The following is a 17,199-nucleotide window of genomic DNA, read 5'->3' on the forward strand; positions in this document are numbered from 1 at the left end:
TATCTAACATTACATTGTATTTCATATACTGGAAAAGGGTAACTACTGAATTTCTCTCCGGTTCTCCTCCATATATGCAAAATACTTGGTGGTAGGGCTTTGTGCAATCCCGTCTGGGTAGGTACCACCCACTCATCAGATATTCTACCGCCAAAAAGCAGTTCTCAGTATTGTTGTGTTCCTTCACCTTGAAGGGTGAGTGAGCCAGTGTAACTACAGGCACAAGGGACGTAAAATCTTGGTTCCCAAGGTTGGTGGCGAATTGATGATGTAAGGAATGTTTAATATTTCTTACAACGCCATTGTCTATGGGCGGTGGTGACCACTTACCATCAGGTGGCCCATTGTCCGTCCGCCTACCGATATAATTATAAAAAAATACTTTTAAAATCCTACCTGAATAAAGTACTCTTAGATTTTGATTTTAAACAAAAACAAATAAAATATTTTTGATCACTGAAATGAAACCACAAACTGATAACATTTGACGATCTTTCCCACGTTATGTTAAAACAAAACACTCTCGTACGATTTAGATAACCACCGGTTTGGACATGTCCAGTAGCATTGACCTCGAGATGTAGTCAGGAAAGCAAATAGTACTGTGATTGCGAACTGAAATCCTGCTATTCAAGTTCTAAAAGTTAACACTAGCTGTCCACTGGTTATCGCGTCCCATAGTTTCGCGACAGCTTTATATCAGCAGGCTTACTACTTGCATATTCATTGACTAATACGTTTTTAGAAAACACTGATATATACTAAAACCTTCTCCAAATCGCTCTGCATAAACATATATACAAACATACATATGTATATAGATCAGTATTTGACATATAACGTGATGTAAGGAAGCTAATAGAATGGAGAACACTTCGACTTGAATAGAATCGAATATATTCATCTAATTCCTGGTTCCTATATGAGAATCGTTATTACATACCTTATATATTATTTAAATAACTCCTTATAGAAAATTATGTACGCAAACATATGATCGCAGCATATATAAAGTTGCGTTTAAAAGGTGGAACACTTAAACAGGTACCATTACTTACTAATCTAAGTATGGTGTGATAAAATTATTATTTATAGTTGTCTTCCTCCGGCTTTATATAAATATTCTAACTAACGATATTTCTTGTTGAGCGATCTTTCCGCCCATATCCAGTAAGTTTATTAACCAGTATTTAAATAATATAATACCGCAAGCCCTTTACTTTACATTTTTAAATTATTATTATGAAATTAGCATGTGCTCTTTCATCTATAAAATAAAGAGGTCTTACTACAAACTTTTTTTTTAATTATTAGGAATAAAACAAAAGACGTTTGATCAAAACGTAATAATTCAAATTTAGAATAAATCAGATCATGAATCGCGTGTATTTGTGTTATATTTCTATGTGTGTAGGTGTTATTATTATATAAATAACTAACAAGTACAAATGTTTTAATACTATTTATTTACAAGTGTTATTGGACGGACAATTCTCTTTATAATTCAAATATTTACAGTAGACATGTTTGATGGAGGGGTGACTTTAATCAAAGCGGCGACGTAATGTGTTTTCACATTGCATTTCTCTTTGTTAGAGTGTATGACAACACTAAAGTCATAGACCACTCGCGAACATAATAAATTTCACACAACATAGAGACTATTCATAGTTAATCATATAACTTGAAGTGGACTTTTCTTTACATGAAACACTGTATTTATATATACATATATATAAATCTCCTGTACCTGTGTGTGTGGATCGATTTTATTATATATATTATTATCATTATGAGATTCGATTAAAATATTTTGAGTGTATTTGAGTATGTCAGTAGGTTGCGACTGCGATTGGAAAGTAAATAAAACTCTTATTTAACCCGGACGGAGTAGGGTCGGCCAGCTAGTAAATATACTTACTTAATACTCACTTCTGTAGGTATTCATGTCAATAAAGGGCTGGACCGACGTTGATTAAAATGTGTGTGTGTGTTTGAATGCATTTCGATCGAATTCCAGGATTTTATTTTGTATAAATTAAAACAAAAATAAAATTAATTTCACCATTAAGAATTCGAAACAGGCAGCAAGTAAATAATATGATTCTAAATAATACTTTCATTGTTACGAACAGTTTTTACAATTTAAAAATATAATTACGCTAAATTGGTTAAGTGTAAAACCTTGTACAACGCAGATAATTAAAAAGTTAATATGAAATAATTATATTATATATATAAAAACGAAAAATGGTAACATCGAAATCAATGCCTCGGTAAATACTTAATTTTTAAAAAATACAACCTTTACAATTATTAAAACGTTCTTAAGAACTCATTTTACAATAATATAATTTTATATCCTTTATATGGATTGTCTTTTTATATGCTTCATTTTATTTAATTTGTGTTTATAATTCATCTCGTGCTCGGCGGTGAAGGAAAACATCGTGAGGAAACCTGCATGTGTCTAATTTCACGAAATTCTGCCACATGTGTATTCCACCAACCCGCATTGGAGCAGCGTGGTGGAATATGCTCCATACCTTCTCCTCAACGGGAGAGGAGGCCTTAGCCCAGCAGTGGGAAATTTACAGGCTGATTATGTTTATGATTATGTCATTTTATTTCGACTGGAAAATTGATCACCTTATTATAAATGGAACATCACTACCCAAGACTCAACTCAAGACTTTAACCCACCCTTCAAACCGGAACACAACAATAATAAGTATTTCTAGTATCTTTCTTCGTTATCTTTTATGTCAGTCGTGTCACTCACACTAAGATATCTTGTAAGTATGGGCGTCACTCGTACGAATGCACACCAAATAATGTGGGGGTGTCCTTAATTTGTTAAAATGTCTATAATTTAAAACGGAACGCGATTGAAGCCTGATATATGTATCCTGTATAATATAACAATAAAGTAACATGCTGTATATATCCCACCGATGTGCCACGAGTATAGTGTGCCTCTCCTTTTGAGTAGAAGGCTCGGAGCTTATTCCACCACGCCATTAGGAGGATAATTATTTGGCATATGTCACAGCTGAGTACAAAAATAAGCGAAATACAAATTAAGCCCATGAAATGAAATCGATTTTGAACACGCAATCTTTGCTTAAAATTCGTGTCTTTACTACTTGGTCATCCCAACTTATTAGATAAAATATATTCTCTTTAAAATAACTGTACGAATAGTTATTTTAAAGTGAATAGATTTATCGAACAGATTTTTTACACTAGGACGAGACGTAACGAGTACCTTCGAAGCAATTATCAAGCTTAAGTAACGTTCATTAAGTAATTACAACATTGTCAAGCGTGGACACTATCTGTTTTATTTACGATCACAGATTTTGTATCGGTAGGCATGTAATCATTACTTATACTTTCTAATTATAACTAAGTATACAGGATAAGAGTTTACAAGTTTTATGGCTTTCAGATATTAAATGGCTTTTTAAATACGTCTTTCGCTTGCTTAAATAAAATGACGATTAAAAAAGAAGTTCTAACAGTCTTCCTACTTAATAGAAAGTACGATGAAAAATTCTCAATAAATTTTTAGGCTACCTAAAAACATCTGTCTGATTTTTCGAACCGGAATATAACAAATAGTCATAAAAATTCATCGATACTTTCACCGGTGTCGTCGTTATACAGTTCCGCGAGAAAAAAGTATATATCTCTTGTTTAGCACGGAACACGTTTGGGCGCCAAAAAAATCCGGTTGAATGGGCGACAAACAAACCGTGAAGTGAAAATTTAAAAAATTTCGTCAGCAATTATTCATACCCCTTTTATATAAATTGTAACATTCTTTTTTAAATGTCAGTGAGGATTTTTAAATAGAACTTAAACACCTATATTTTGCATGGTCATCAGACTAATTTATTTTATGAAGTGTTTTTTTTTTTAATACTCGAAACTATTCGATCACCAAGGTCGCATGATTGTCAGCCACTAACAACAACAACTAAGGAATAAAAAAATTGTTTCAGTCCGTATTGTGCCATGATCACTCAAACACGATGGGATGAAAGCGGCTTACATTATTCAATAAAATATTTACAAATACATATTTATTTTATGGCAAAGTCAATAACCTTTGGATACTTGATGTCCTTACCGAATCGAAGACCAAATAGCCATTACATCTTGACCTACTTGCCAAGAAATACTGGCGTGGAGGTCGGTCTTAGCAACGCGGTCGGTGGCTGTGTAAAGGTTCATGTCACGAAATTGTGCTAAGCCAACATTAAGCTAACATCGTGAATATATTTTATATATATTTGGGAAATGTTATGACGCAATAATTTAGTTTTTTATTAAAATGGACTTTTTATATATACATTTAAGTTAATCTGAATAGTTATGGTGATTAATTTAAAATTATACAATACTAGTTGTCGCCCGCGGCTTTGCTCGCACTCTAGTGTTCGGTCGTCAGGTGTTAGGCTTAAGAAAGTCGTCTGTCTTTCCTTGGGGTTCTAGCTTGCTTCATACCAAATTTCAAATTCGGTTCTGTGGCTTGGTTGTGAGCAGTAGACAGACAGAGTTACATATTTCATATATATAATATTAGTATAGATGTTTTTAAAATAGTTAATAATATTTCGAACGATTTCAAACTATAGCGAGTTCCAGATGTCATTCATAATTTCTACCATCTCCGTTCTTTATGTTGTTGTATTCCAATCTTAAGTGGAGTGAGCGAGTGTAATTACATGCACAAGTATTATTTTTAGGAGGATAACATCTTCGATTTCATAGTTGACAGCTCATTGATGGTATAACATTTATATTTGTTGATGTGCTGTATGTCGGCGACAGTTACCACTTACCAATAGTTTACGAAAACACTTTTTCTCGTCGGCCCTTTTTTGAAATAAGTAGATAGACGGGCGTATAATGTCGTAAGAAAATTTGACATTTCCTTAATTCCTCCAATGCCACCAACCTTGGGAACTTAAATATTAAAAATAAGATAAAAAAAAAAAAATGTTATATATTATTGAATTGATCTACTTTATTTTTATATAGGGCAATAAAATAATAAATTTTATTGTAAACCTTGACATTCGTAATGTGCCGTATTACATTCCTTGTGAGTCAAACGTCAAAAACAAGATATTGCAGGTCATATTTTTGTGTAAAATTTTTTTTAATGCTTGTTTTGCGGCTTGTATTAAATAAATATTTTAAATAGTTATTAAAAATATGATTATCACTTAGATCACGTTATATCTGTGTAGTTCTGGAAGACCTTAATTAAACATCCTGTGTAGAGGCTCGGAAGTTTGAACTAATCTATTAACAAAAGGTATCTAAGTATAGTTGATGTTATTATTTGTGGGTTTGGTTGTGCTTGTTTGTGTTTATTTCATGAAATGAATTAAAAGATAAATATAAGAGAAAGATACGAAGCAAAATTTGAACATTCTCATTGGATAAAACAAAAATATAATAATTCACACAATAATCCTTCTAATATTATATAAATGAAAGTTTTGATGGATGGATGTTTTATCAATCAAGAAAAAGACATAAATTATAGTCTGGATTAGCACATAGATTATTTTTTATCTCAGAAAAAAAGTACCTAACACCTGCAAACCCTCTGGTGTTCGAAGCCACAGGCCACTACTAGTATTGGATATATTGATGAGTAGAGATATAAAATATTAATATTTACATTTATTATAAACATCTAAGTAAGAAAGACGTTTTATTGTTGAGCCGTCTTGACTCATAAGACTTTATGATATCCGGGTTGGAGCAACAAATATGACCTTTTGAATGGTATCATCATGCAATACGACCCATCTTACGAACACGACATTGAATCTAAAATGTCAGCATTCCTACACCTGTTTGTAACTTCTGAACATAGCTATATATGTTAAGTAAATTAAAAATACACATATAATGACTGCTGTTAGTTTGTTTATAATTTATAATTGACGATTATCATTGGGACACCTATGAAATTTTTCATGGAGAAGGTTATATCGATTGTGTTGTAGCTCTCCACTAGATGGCCTTGTAGCATTTTCTATACTGTTCAACCGATCGCCATGAAAAATAGTTTACATCTGTGGATGTTGCCACATTGTAGCACAAGTCGTAATAGAAAAAAAACTAAGAAACAGTGCAACACACGCCGCCAGCATGCCCGGCATGATATCGAGCATTATCTAGCAATTAACTGCGGACACCTAGAGTTTTCAAAGTCGCTGTTTTGAACAATCTTAGCTTGTGCTAAGAGTATTTAGTTAGTAATATAGCTTTTAATAAAAAAAAAAACACATATTATTAAGCATTGAATACATTTCTTTGGTAAAACAACATAAAGAGTATTTATCGGTAACATTTTAATAATGAAACGATCAATTATAAAATTTCAGTAAACGATTTGCGTTCCTTCTACGAAACGAGTTATGTGGTAACAACGTAGCAAGTGGTTGTTAGTGCATCAAACAATTTATCTTCTATGATATGCACATGTTATCTTGATGGTAGGTGTAGAATTAAAATTATACATCATTATTCACTTACGCCGCCCACTACGTACTGAAATGATTTGTGGCAACCGTTTGTTTTCTACGTGTTATCGAGAAAATAAATAGTCTCTTTTATAAGTAAGAAATATCTCGTCTATTTTTTAATATATCATCGTGAACGTTTTCTTGTTTTGTTTATATTTATATTTTGTAAGTCAGGCCAAGGAAGACAAGAAGTTCGTTACTAAGTTCTGGATTCGATTCTTAAAAGTTTTTTTTTTTTGTTTTTGTCTGAATCCACTTGGTTCCACCCAAGTTGAATTTCTAATTTGAATCGTACTACCTAGAAGTATGTCAATACTTCATGGCGAGTATTTTTATTTATATTAAAAATACATAATGCATTTCTCTTAAAGACTGAAAGAATAATTTTGTATGACATTTTTTTTTATACAGATAGACTGACATCTAACTAATAATATAAGACTAATATTATATGTATATATATATAATACGAACTATTGTGCGCCAATCACGTGAATGTATCGCAATCGGACTGCGACGCGATGGTTATAGGCTATTAATTATTTAAATTCCGATGGTCCATCCCCCTTTTATTTATTTAATCCCAGTGAGTGGTTGGTAACAGCCAGTTGCTATACATAAGTAAACTTTTCATAATATTTTAAGTATAGGTTACTAACTTGTCACAACGCATTAGGTTCATGGCGACTGGTATTGAAACTAGACCACCATATGCCGGTTATAACAAAGGGTATGAATGAACTTAATATAAAGTTACCTAACTTATGTTAATGCAAACCCGTTTCATATTTAAGCCCCGCCCATGTGTACACTGCCATCCTGCCGTATTGCATCATATCCGTTAAGTACCTTATTTTATTGATCGTACTAAATACCTAGTGATGTTTCCACATCGATATATTTATATAAATGGTCAGTGCACGATGTCTGTGTGCATCTCACGCACTTGTAGCGACATTGTTCATTAATTTATTATTATTACATGAAAATTACAAGCTGTAAAGAAATTTGAAACATTTGTCCTTTATAAAAAACAATTCAAAATGTTATTAATTCAAATCCGTTCATTCCTTTTTGAAGCGTCATGTTACAGTATTGAATTAAATGAAATTCTACCAAAAAAAATACTAAACAATCTACTAAGAACGATTTTTATAGAAATAGGTATGGAAGAACTAAATGGGAATGGATTGTTAGGATTGAGTGAATGAATGACTTTACTCGTTCATCTCCTCATGCCCTTATCTCACGTGTTGGGTTCACTGCGAGTTAATGCTCTACACGAATAGTTACTACACGTAATCAATGATGAATGTGCCTAACAAAAATCTATCATAACGTCCTTATGAACACGATGCGTTGAGATACGTTGCCTCTATAGTCTACTCTAATCTACCAAAACCACACGTCACGTATATTATTATTCATGTATTTTAAGCCATTTTTAATAAGATAATATTTATTTTTGACCCTCCCTATCTGTTAAATGTATACTGATATTATATTAACATATATCCATCCAAACAGCTTTGAAGCTTTTTAAAAATTCAGCTAAATTATTTGGTAAATTTATTATATATTAATGTAATTCGCCAGCACAAAAAGTGTGACTCAAGATAAATTAACAGACAGGCCTTGACAATAAATTCAACTTTGACATTAAGTCACAATGCAAAGCTCGTCTCGTTCGCTGAATGTTTGGTAATATCTATCGATATCAACTATCGACAGTGTCCCGTCTCTATGCGATAGTTGACACGTTTTAATAAAACGGTTACGGTTCGCAATGCAATACCGGATTTGGAAAAGTATCTCGTAAGTTACTCGGTCAGTCGTATTACGGTGATTCCCTTAAAGAGCCACTAACAACCTAATTCGCTATGTACTGTTATAGGATTGAATTAATGAATGTGATGAATTGGTTTTTAAACGATACACCTTTGTGTGTACATTGCCTTAAAACACGTGTTAACAACGCTCATCGAAATATATACGCGTTGTATAAATTAGTACCTTTTTGCCGTTTTGGATTTCGTGCTCAAGGTATAAGTTAAAAAGATTTTTAAATTGCTTCCTTCAAACAAAATTAAATAATATGAATTAAAAAAAGATTATCATTACAATATTAAATAATTCTGGAAAATAAGGTGGCAAACCTTGAACTACCTAATTTGGTTTAGTGGCTAGCTTCCGAATTCTGGTCAATATGACTTAGAAATATCTGTCGAGTGTTCTCAGTAAAAGTGTGGAGGTCGGAACCTAATCTCTGCCAGGTAGTGCTGTTCCTTTATATATGTGTGAGGTTATGGAACAGACAATACACTTGTGTTTCTGCAAAAATTTGTTCGCCATATCACTGTGTGAGTTAGAATAGACCTCGTTCAATCATAAGTAATAACAAAAGCTTAAATAACCTTTAATTTATCAACTTCAATAACTTATACATTTTATTAATTTCAGATGCGACTCCGATCACACAGCCGAGATGCTCTACACTCATCTTCTTGCGCTGATCGAAAGACCAGAAAACCAGAAGAAATTCGCTGACATCGAGCGCAAACTGCAGATGCGAGGAGCTCTGCCTTCAAAGAAGCCTCCAGATTCGTCCTTAGGGAGTGAAGTGTCCCGAGAATCTGATTCAGGCAGCAACGAGGACAGGAACGTAGCGAATCTGTACGATAGCCTGGCTGCGGAACTTAAGCAAAAGTTGTCTACAGGTAAAAAGGGTCAGTCAGTTTTTCATTTTTACGTAGGTTGTTGATGCTTTCACGCAAATATCGTATAATATAATATAATATAATATAATATAATAGCACCTTAAAGATACGGTTTGTATTTATATATGCTTTATTTTTTAATTGTCATCGATCAACAAAACAGTCTACTCGAAGTGTTAATTTAAAATTATAGCCCAAAGTTTGAATCCGCAAAGTTGGATAAGACTCACCTGTTCTAAAGCACTCGGCTCATTTTATAATTCAAAATGACGAGATATGTTGATCGATGTTTATGTGTGTGTGCGTGTGTATTGTGTGCAGGTGCCGGTGATAATTGGTAGCGAAAGTAATAATTGTCCAATTAACATAGAAGTGACTAATTAACTTTATTTCCTTTATAAATATGATGAAATGTTAAAAAACTGCAAACTTATATTTGCTGAATTAAAAAAAAGAAATAATAGTAGAATATCACGTAAGCCGCATGAATACGTATCGTACGTTGCATTAAACATTATTTTTATTTATTGCATTTGCTTTAGTAGTTATATTTAAAAAAAAAACACAAATAATTTTAATTTGTGAAATGTCAAATAATTTACAGGTAAAAGTCCAATCCTATTGCCTCCACGGGACTACGATACCGTACACCGTCAGAAGGGCAACTTGAGCAACATCGACACCAGGCGTTGCTTAAACCAGAATATAGTGGGCATCAACGCTCGGCGCAAGCTGGAGTCGTCGGGAGGCAGTTCCGGAATAGGGAGCGACCTAGCGCCTTCGCCAGAGCGGAATGATTATCCACGACATGACAATCATAGCACAAGCGGTGAGTTCAACAGTTAGTCGATTTCCTTATTCAAAGTGTCTTCTAGTTTGAAAGGTGAGCAAAAGTCTTTTAGTAGGATGGTGAGTTCGCCACTAATGTGCGTAACTAACTACATGTACAAATTTGCACACTGGCAATGTAAGGCATGATGTATATTGCTTTTAGTGTCTATGGGTGGTGATGACCACTTACCATATAGTAGCCCATTACAGAGAAGTGAGAGTATTCCCAAAATCAAAAGTTGAATTAAATTAAGATTCTATATGTTGTACTATATTCGTGCAACAATAGGTGCTGTTAGTACATGTTGAAATTCCGATTATCACAACTTTTTTATTTGTATGACGCCATCCTTTGTATTATAATTTGACATAAAGACAGATTAAAAAAATATTTTATCCTTTTTTTTTTCATTGTAAAAAAAAGTTTAAGTTCGTTGCAGATGATGTCATTAACGAATCGAAACAATTATATATGTTTGTGTGAGATTTTTTTTTTTCACAAACACGGATGCGAGATGCGTAAATCGAATAAGGACCGGTCACGTTTCATGCATAAACCGACATGCTATGTTGACTTTAATTTGATATGTCGTAATACCAAAATTAATAGTATCTTAATATTATGCCTTTATAATTATATAATAAATATTAATTACTACGTATTTTTCTGATGATGTTTTTAATTATTTTAATAAAATCATTGGTCTTTTAATGCGTAGATAAATTCTTATTTAAAAAGCAATACTTCCCATTGAAATATCAGATCTGTCGTAACATTATTTGAATGCATTCAAATGTAAGCATTTTCATAATCGTTACCAAGAGAATGTAAATAAAATTTGTATTTTTATTTACATTCTCTCGGTCTAGTGAACGAATGATTTACCTTCACTCACGCTGATTTGACTACAAATTACATTCATATATTGAATAACTTGACATTCGTTTAAATTTCGCTTATATGAATTCGAATTATAAATTTCGATTGAAAATGCTTATTGAAAAAGTTTTTTATTGTATAATAATAGACGTTAATGATCATTATAAATATTTAAAATGCGAAAGTAACTCTGTTAAATGATTTCACAAATAAAGAACTAAATTCGTTTTTGTGATTTTTGGTAGGTTATGAAAAAGTAGTGACTTTTTTTTTAATTGTCAATCTTTTGAAGATATCGATAGTGCTGTTTAAACGCGGGAAAATTGCGAATGAACGCTACAGATAATATAATTATTATAATACGTTTTTTTCCGACCTTGGCCATTTTATTCTTGTAAGCTTAGATTATTTATAGTTAGAAAATGTTGCAATACAAAAAAAACTAAAACCAACGAGCCAACTTCATTATCTTCGTGTGCGTGAGAGTCGCCAAAGTCTTTCTACTTTACTCATGGGGTCAATATTTTTTCAACGCGTTCTCTCAACTCAGCAAGTGGGCAAGCAAAGTGTAGCAATACTAAATAATATTTGATATTTTTTAATACAATGATAGCAACATTATAATTATACCACAATTAATTAATTATTAATTAATTTTATTTACGTATATTGAATATGAATAGAAATAGTCAGTAGGCGATCGTTTCATTTCCAAGGTGTGCTATCAATCATAAACTCACTAATTGTATCACCTTTCGCACACAAGCGATCCTTAACAATTTTTTTTTTTTATTTGGATACAGAGGCATTTTGAACGCTTTCTGGGATTATATAACTACAGGCGCGGGGGACATAACATCTTAGTTCCCAATTGGCGGAGCAATGATTAATATTTCTTACAGCGCCAATTTATTTCTCATGTGTCAATCCGTCTACTATACCGTATATATACGTGGACGTTCCCTATCCGATTAACAATGTTTAAATCAAATTAATTTAATAACTTTCACTTGTGTTGGAGTAAACTGGAGCATTGTAACAAAAAAAAAATGAAATTCAAAGTGATGTGAACCTTAAGCAGAAACCATTTGCGCTTTTAAAGCGATAGCGGGTGATTAAATACAAAAAAAAGGCACGTGGGAGCATGACAGGTTCTTTTCTATGTCAAAAAGTATCTTTGTTTAAGCGGAGACACTAAACAGATTCAAATAATATTGTCTACGGTGGTTAATGGAGGAATACATTTCACTTTGCCTTAATAAAACTTATCTTATACCTTCGATATTCGCGTCAATTTTAGACACTAACATTATATATAAAGATTACTTCGTAAGTGAAAAAGTAGAAAAGCTTAAGCGCCAAATTGGTACTTTTGGAAAATGAGGCTTAATGTGTTTACATTGAATATCCTGAAAGTACAATTTTAACCCTTAAGCGTTTCTTCCTTTCCACTAACGATATGTTCGTATGTTTATATTTATGTTATTATATGTGTTGACTGCCTCGTTGGTATATGGCCCCAGGTCCCTAAGTCCAAAAGCCCTCAATGACAGCCCGGAGTCTGAAGGAAGTCCCTGAACTCTTTCCAGTCGTGTCGAATTTGCCGTCCCATCGTATTATAAGAGTGTTTATTAAAGAATAGAGATTGCACCTGAGTTTAATAACACACTAGTGGCTAGTCTCCCTTGAGATTTAGTTTTATTGATGCAAAATACAGAGTAGTAAAAATACAGAGTATGTATTGTATTATTACATGCTTTTATATATATATCAATTAAACCAGTTCCACGTAACCCATTGAGTTGAAATTTCGCACACCATTTGCTTCTAACAATACAATCGAGTACGTATTTATAATTTTTCGTTTTGGTACGCGTATTTAAAAACTCATCTTATTAGTTAGAAAGCGTACATAAAATGCGTAATTTATCTCGTGAGCGTGATACAATAAAAGTAAACATTATAATATTTAAAATAATATTGTAATTGTGGTGTAAAATTCGATTGTAATGCTTAAAATAATAGAAAGACATTCCAAGACCATGAACAATATTGATGTAGAGATTTGATAAAATTTAAACAAATACATATAGTACCGATATATAATATAGATAATTCCTAAAAAATATTTGTGTCTTGTTTGTTTATTAATTAACTCGTTGTATAAAATATGCTTCAAAAGAAGAAATAGGTAAACTAAGCATGCAAAGTCTTTTTCATCACTCACAGTAATCTCTTCTAAGCAACCTCTATTGTAGCTTAATGCAGGACAAAAATCGGCCAGTGTGCACTTACAATTAACTTAAATCAGACCACTCGTCATAATAATATAAGCACTAGCTGCCCGTTCCTACTTTGTCCGGATAAAATGAGAATTTTAATAATTTCCCGATCGCAGCGCCACCTACAGTTTCTAATCTAAACCATCCTCTGAAATACACGCAAAAAAATCAGTCCAACCATTTTGGAGGAGTTCAATATGTAAAGATTACATATATAAAGATACATATATATTAAACAAAAAATAATGTAAGTGACTTTTAAAAATACGACGATTGAATTTGTATATGCGAAAGACTTCCAGTATTTTATTTCATCTTCAGTCTACGTCAAAACACGCTCTGACATAAATAGCGTGTTTTAGAAGATATAAACTCCCGTTACACGTAAAAGTGTATTTGATAATAGCCTTAGTGGGTAAACTTTACACACGATCAACGTGAATATATTACAAAAGTAGGTCATTAGGCTAGGAAACCACTTCCAAATATTTTCTTACATTTTAAACGTATACATACATACATTCCGATATTTAGTTGAACTTATGCATGTGATAACTCATTAAAATACAATTATTTTGTAATAATATTACACTAGTTTCCGGACGCGGTTTCGCCTGACATTGTCACTTCACTTCAGTAATTTTCTTTTATTTACCAATGAAGACGACGTCCAAGCGTTTTGCGCAAACAAAAGCATTCGTATTTATAATATAAATTATCATTCACTGAGTATTAAGTTAATGAGTTAGTCTTAGTACAGATAAAAGATTATGACAATGAGAACAGTCTTATATTGTTATTATTATTATATTGTTATTATGTATACATATGTACATATTTATGAATATACTCTGAATAGTTACAATTTAGCAAAACTATAAATACTATTATACATTTTTTGTATTGTTTAACATAACTATTAAGTTATGTTAAGCAATACAAACAATATTGTATACTAGCAACATAGTGTTGCTAGTATACGATAAAATACACCAGTTTAAGACATAATGACTTTGCCAGTAAAAGCATTTTCATAATTTATTTAATCTCTTGTCGACAATAAAAAGTTGTATTAATTATTAAATACTACTTATAAGTATCGCATATAACCTAACGATTTTGTATATATTTTTTTAATATTTTATTTTTTTGTATTACAGAAGAAGACTGGGCAGAAAGCACAGCATACCTCATGCACGAAGCATTCGACGCGTCGCCGCCGCGCCGCGTGCCTTCTCCTCGCCGGGTCTCGCCCCCTCGTCGTGCTACATCTCCACGCCGGGCCTCACCCCCGCGCCGCGCCTCTCCTCCTCGCCGAGCTTCACCTCAACGTCGCACCTCACCTCCTCGTCGCACACTTTCTCCACGCAATCATGACAGAGCACCCTACAGCGATGACTACAATGATCAGTTTCGTGACCAGCTAGCTCCGTTCCGCGACCAGAACACTTTCGACCGCCGGTTCCGCCACGAATCTTTGGAGCTTGTCAACAAAGACAAGACAGAGAAATTCGAAGAAGAAACACCGAGCTATCGGCGAAGGTATGTTGCCGAAACGAAACCTTCGAACAGAAGCATTGAAAGAGTCGAGGACCGTAGATTTGGCAAACTCCAAAGAGGAGCAAGCGAAGGTAGTCTGAAAGTCAATGACACCTCCCCAAAAGAAAGATTTAACGTTGCCAAGGAAAAATTCATGAACTTGGAAAGGGAAAGATTTAACAGGGAGCTCGAAGCGCATATGGCGATGAGGAGAAGCATGTTAGAAAGGAACAGTCGCTCAACTTCTTCCCCAGAGGAAGAAAGAAGAGATGAGCGACTGGACCGACACCGAGAATCGGGTTCTCGAAGAGAAAACGACCGCTCACTTCGGGATTTAGAACGGTCTCATAGAGAACCTGAAAGGCGCAAGGAAGACAGGGTCCGCGATTTGGGTGCTGTCGATTTAGGGCAGCGGGAAATTGAGAGACTTCCACGAGTTGGTCGGAAACGTGACGACGTTAAGAGGTACGAGTATGGAACCGAGGAATATTTAAACAGGATCGAACCAAAACCGCACAGGGAAGAATTCGATCGCTACAGAGAGAGAAGAGAATTGGATCGCCGTATCGAAGAGGATGAAATTATTGAGCCAGTGATAGAAGAACGAAGGAGAGATTGGACCGATAGGCAAAGAGCGTTCAGTCGTTCGCGTTTGTTAGACGAACAACGTCAGTCTTACGTTGAAGGTGACAGAGATAGGTTTTTCGAAAGGGACTACAGAGACTTCCGTGACCTGGCCGATCGACAACCGCCTAACTACCGACACAGTTACGCGGAACCAATACCGAGAGGTCGCCTCGGGACTGTAAGACCTTACTAGAAATGCCATAATAGATTTTTAAAAGCACTTAGTACTTGTTATAATCCAGTATAATTAATGACGTTGATTACATTGTAATCAGAAATATCATACCCTTATTAATATTCGTTATCATTTTGTACCTATAACGGACCATCGATACTGTTTTTAGTACGAAATATTCATAATGTAAATAAAAATATTTGAAAACATTTAAACGATCTAATATGTACCTAATAAAATAAATGTTTATGTTTATATACAAAAAGTGTAATAACCGTTTTAATCAACTAGTCTTTTTGTATTACTCTAATACGATAACTACAATGAATTAACATTTGTTTACATAAACTAAGCACCGAGTCTCTGACTTTATATAAATTATTATATATTGAAGCTCTTGTTCGATATATAATATTTGTTAATATTTAAATATTTTACGTTGGATGTAAGTTTAACTTCAGACTCAAAATGTACCTTCGAGTGAATCGTAAATCAGTGAGACACAATTCCAACTCAACACAAATACTATAAAAAAATACTCATAAAATGTCACAGAAATATATTTGTAAATATAAATTATAATAACATTACTGATACAACTTAACATAGAGTTAATATTATATAGTTATACAACCGAAACAAATGTTACAATATAAATTTATAGCATTATATAAAAATAAAAAAAATGTTTAATACCGATAAGGGTTTTTGAAATCGTTAAAGGTCGAATAATAGACGTATTAGTTAAAATAATATATCCCCATTGGATATAATATATATATAAATATTTGTTTAAGCACAGCATACATAGGGCTTTACGTATAAATGTATAGCCTATTCCAATGGAAGTAGGAAAAAAGATAAATAAACCTTAGATTTACGTATTTCATGCGATTTGTAACTGAGCTATATTGTGCACTACTAAAGAGTTTATGATTAATATATCTTTATTTATAATACAACACAATTACACTTTACTACTTATATCTACTTTAATTTTAATTCCAAAATTCCGATAACATTTTCGTCGACGTTCAAAACGTCATTTTATCGCAAATCCATAGTGAATATCATAGATTAATCAAGCTCTCCACCAATGATTTGAATTTGCTGTCAAATGTTGTTTATTTGCCTTTTTTCCTGTTGTGGTTGGAATAGAGTATAGTTTAGAGGGTAATTAGTTAAATAATGCTGTCTTCTTCTTTCGAATGTCAAGTGAATCATGAATGAAAGGGAGTCAGTGTTTTAACTAAAAACCCGCTAGACAAGGTTTATAAGTGAGGTTGTAAGTCGGTATATAATATCCGCCAGTGACGACGGTAATTGTCATTTAATTCCGTCCATTAGTTTTTTGACAATGTATCTGTGAAATGTTAATAAATGTTTATTGATTATATTGTGTTAGTTTTTATTTCTTTATTATTAATTTGTTAAATCATTTTACAGATATGAAAGCTATTCTGCCTTCATATTTAGTGTTTTTATATTGAATACGCTTGGAAAGTTTTCATAGAAGATATTACCATTAGTTTTTTCAATACATGTAATTTTGTAAGAGTAAGTAAAACATTAAAGTAAAGTAACGGCCTTGAAA

The 17,199-nt window shown here is 33.0% G+C and overlaps 1 protein-coding gene across 1 annotated transcript in view; it reads left to right on the forward strand.

Moving 5' to 3' along the window:
* Nucleotides 1–17,001, forward strand: part of LOC113395607 (zinc finger CCCH domain-containing protein 13) — an 82,941-nt gene extending 65,940 nt beyond the window's left edge. Inside the window, exons 5-7 of the mRNA XM_026633240.2 lie at nt 9,015–9,271; nt 9,876–10,100; nt 14,425–17,001. Coding sequence (XP_026489025.2) covers nt 9,015–9,271; nt 9,876–10,100; nt 14,425–15,623 — 1,681 coding nt within the window. The 3' untranslated portion in view covers nt 15,624–17,001. The remainder of the gene's footprint in view (nt 1–9,014; nt 9,272–9,875; nt 10,101–14,424) is intronic.
* Nucleotides 17,002–17,199: the final 198 nt, after the last annotated feature.

The sequence above is a fragment of the Vanessa tameamea genome, chromosome 21 (assembly GCF_037043105.1).
Source record: "Vanessa tameamea isolate UH-Manoa-2023 chromosome 21, ilVanTame1 primary haplotype, whole genome shotgun sequence".
Classification (NCBI taxonomy): Eukaryota; Metazoa; Arthropoda; class Insecta; order Lepidoptera; family Nymphalidae; genus Vanessa; species Vanessa tameamea.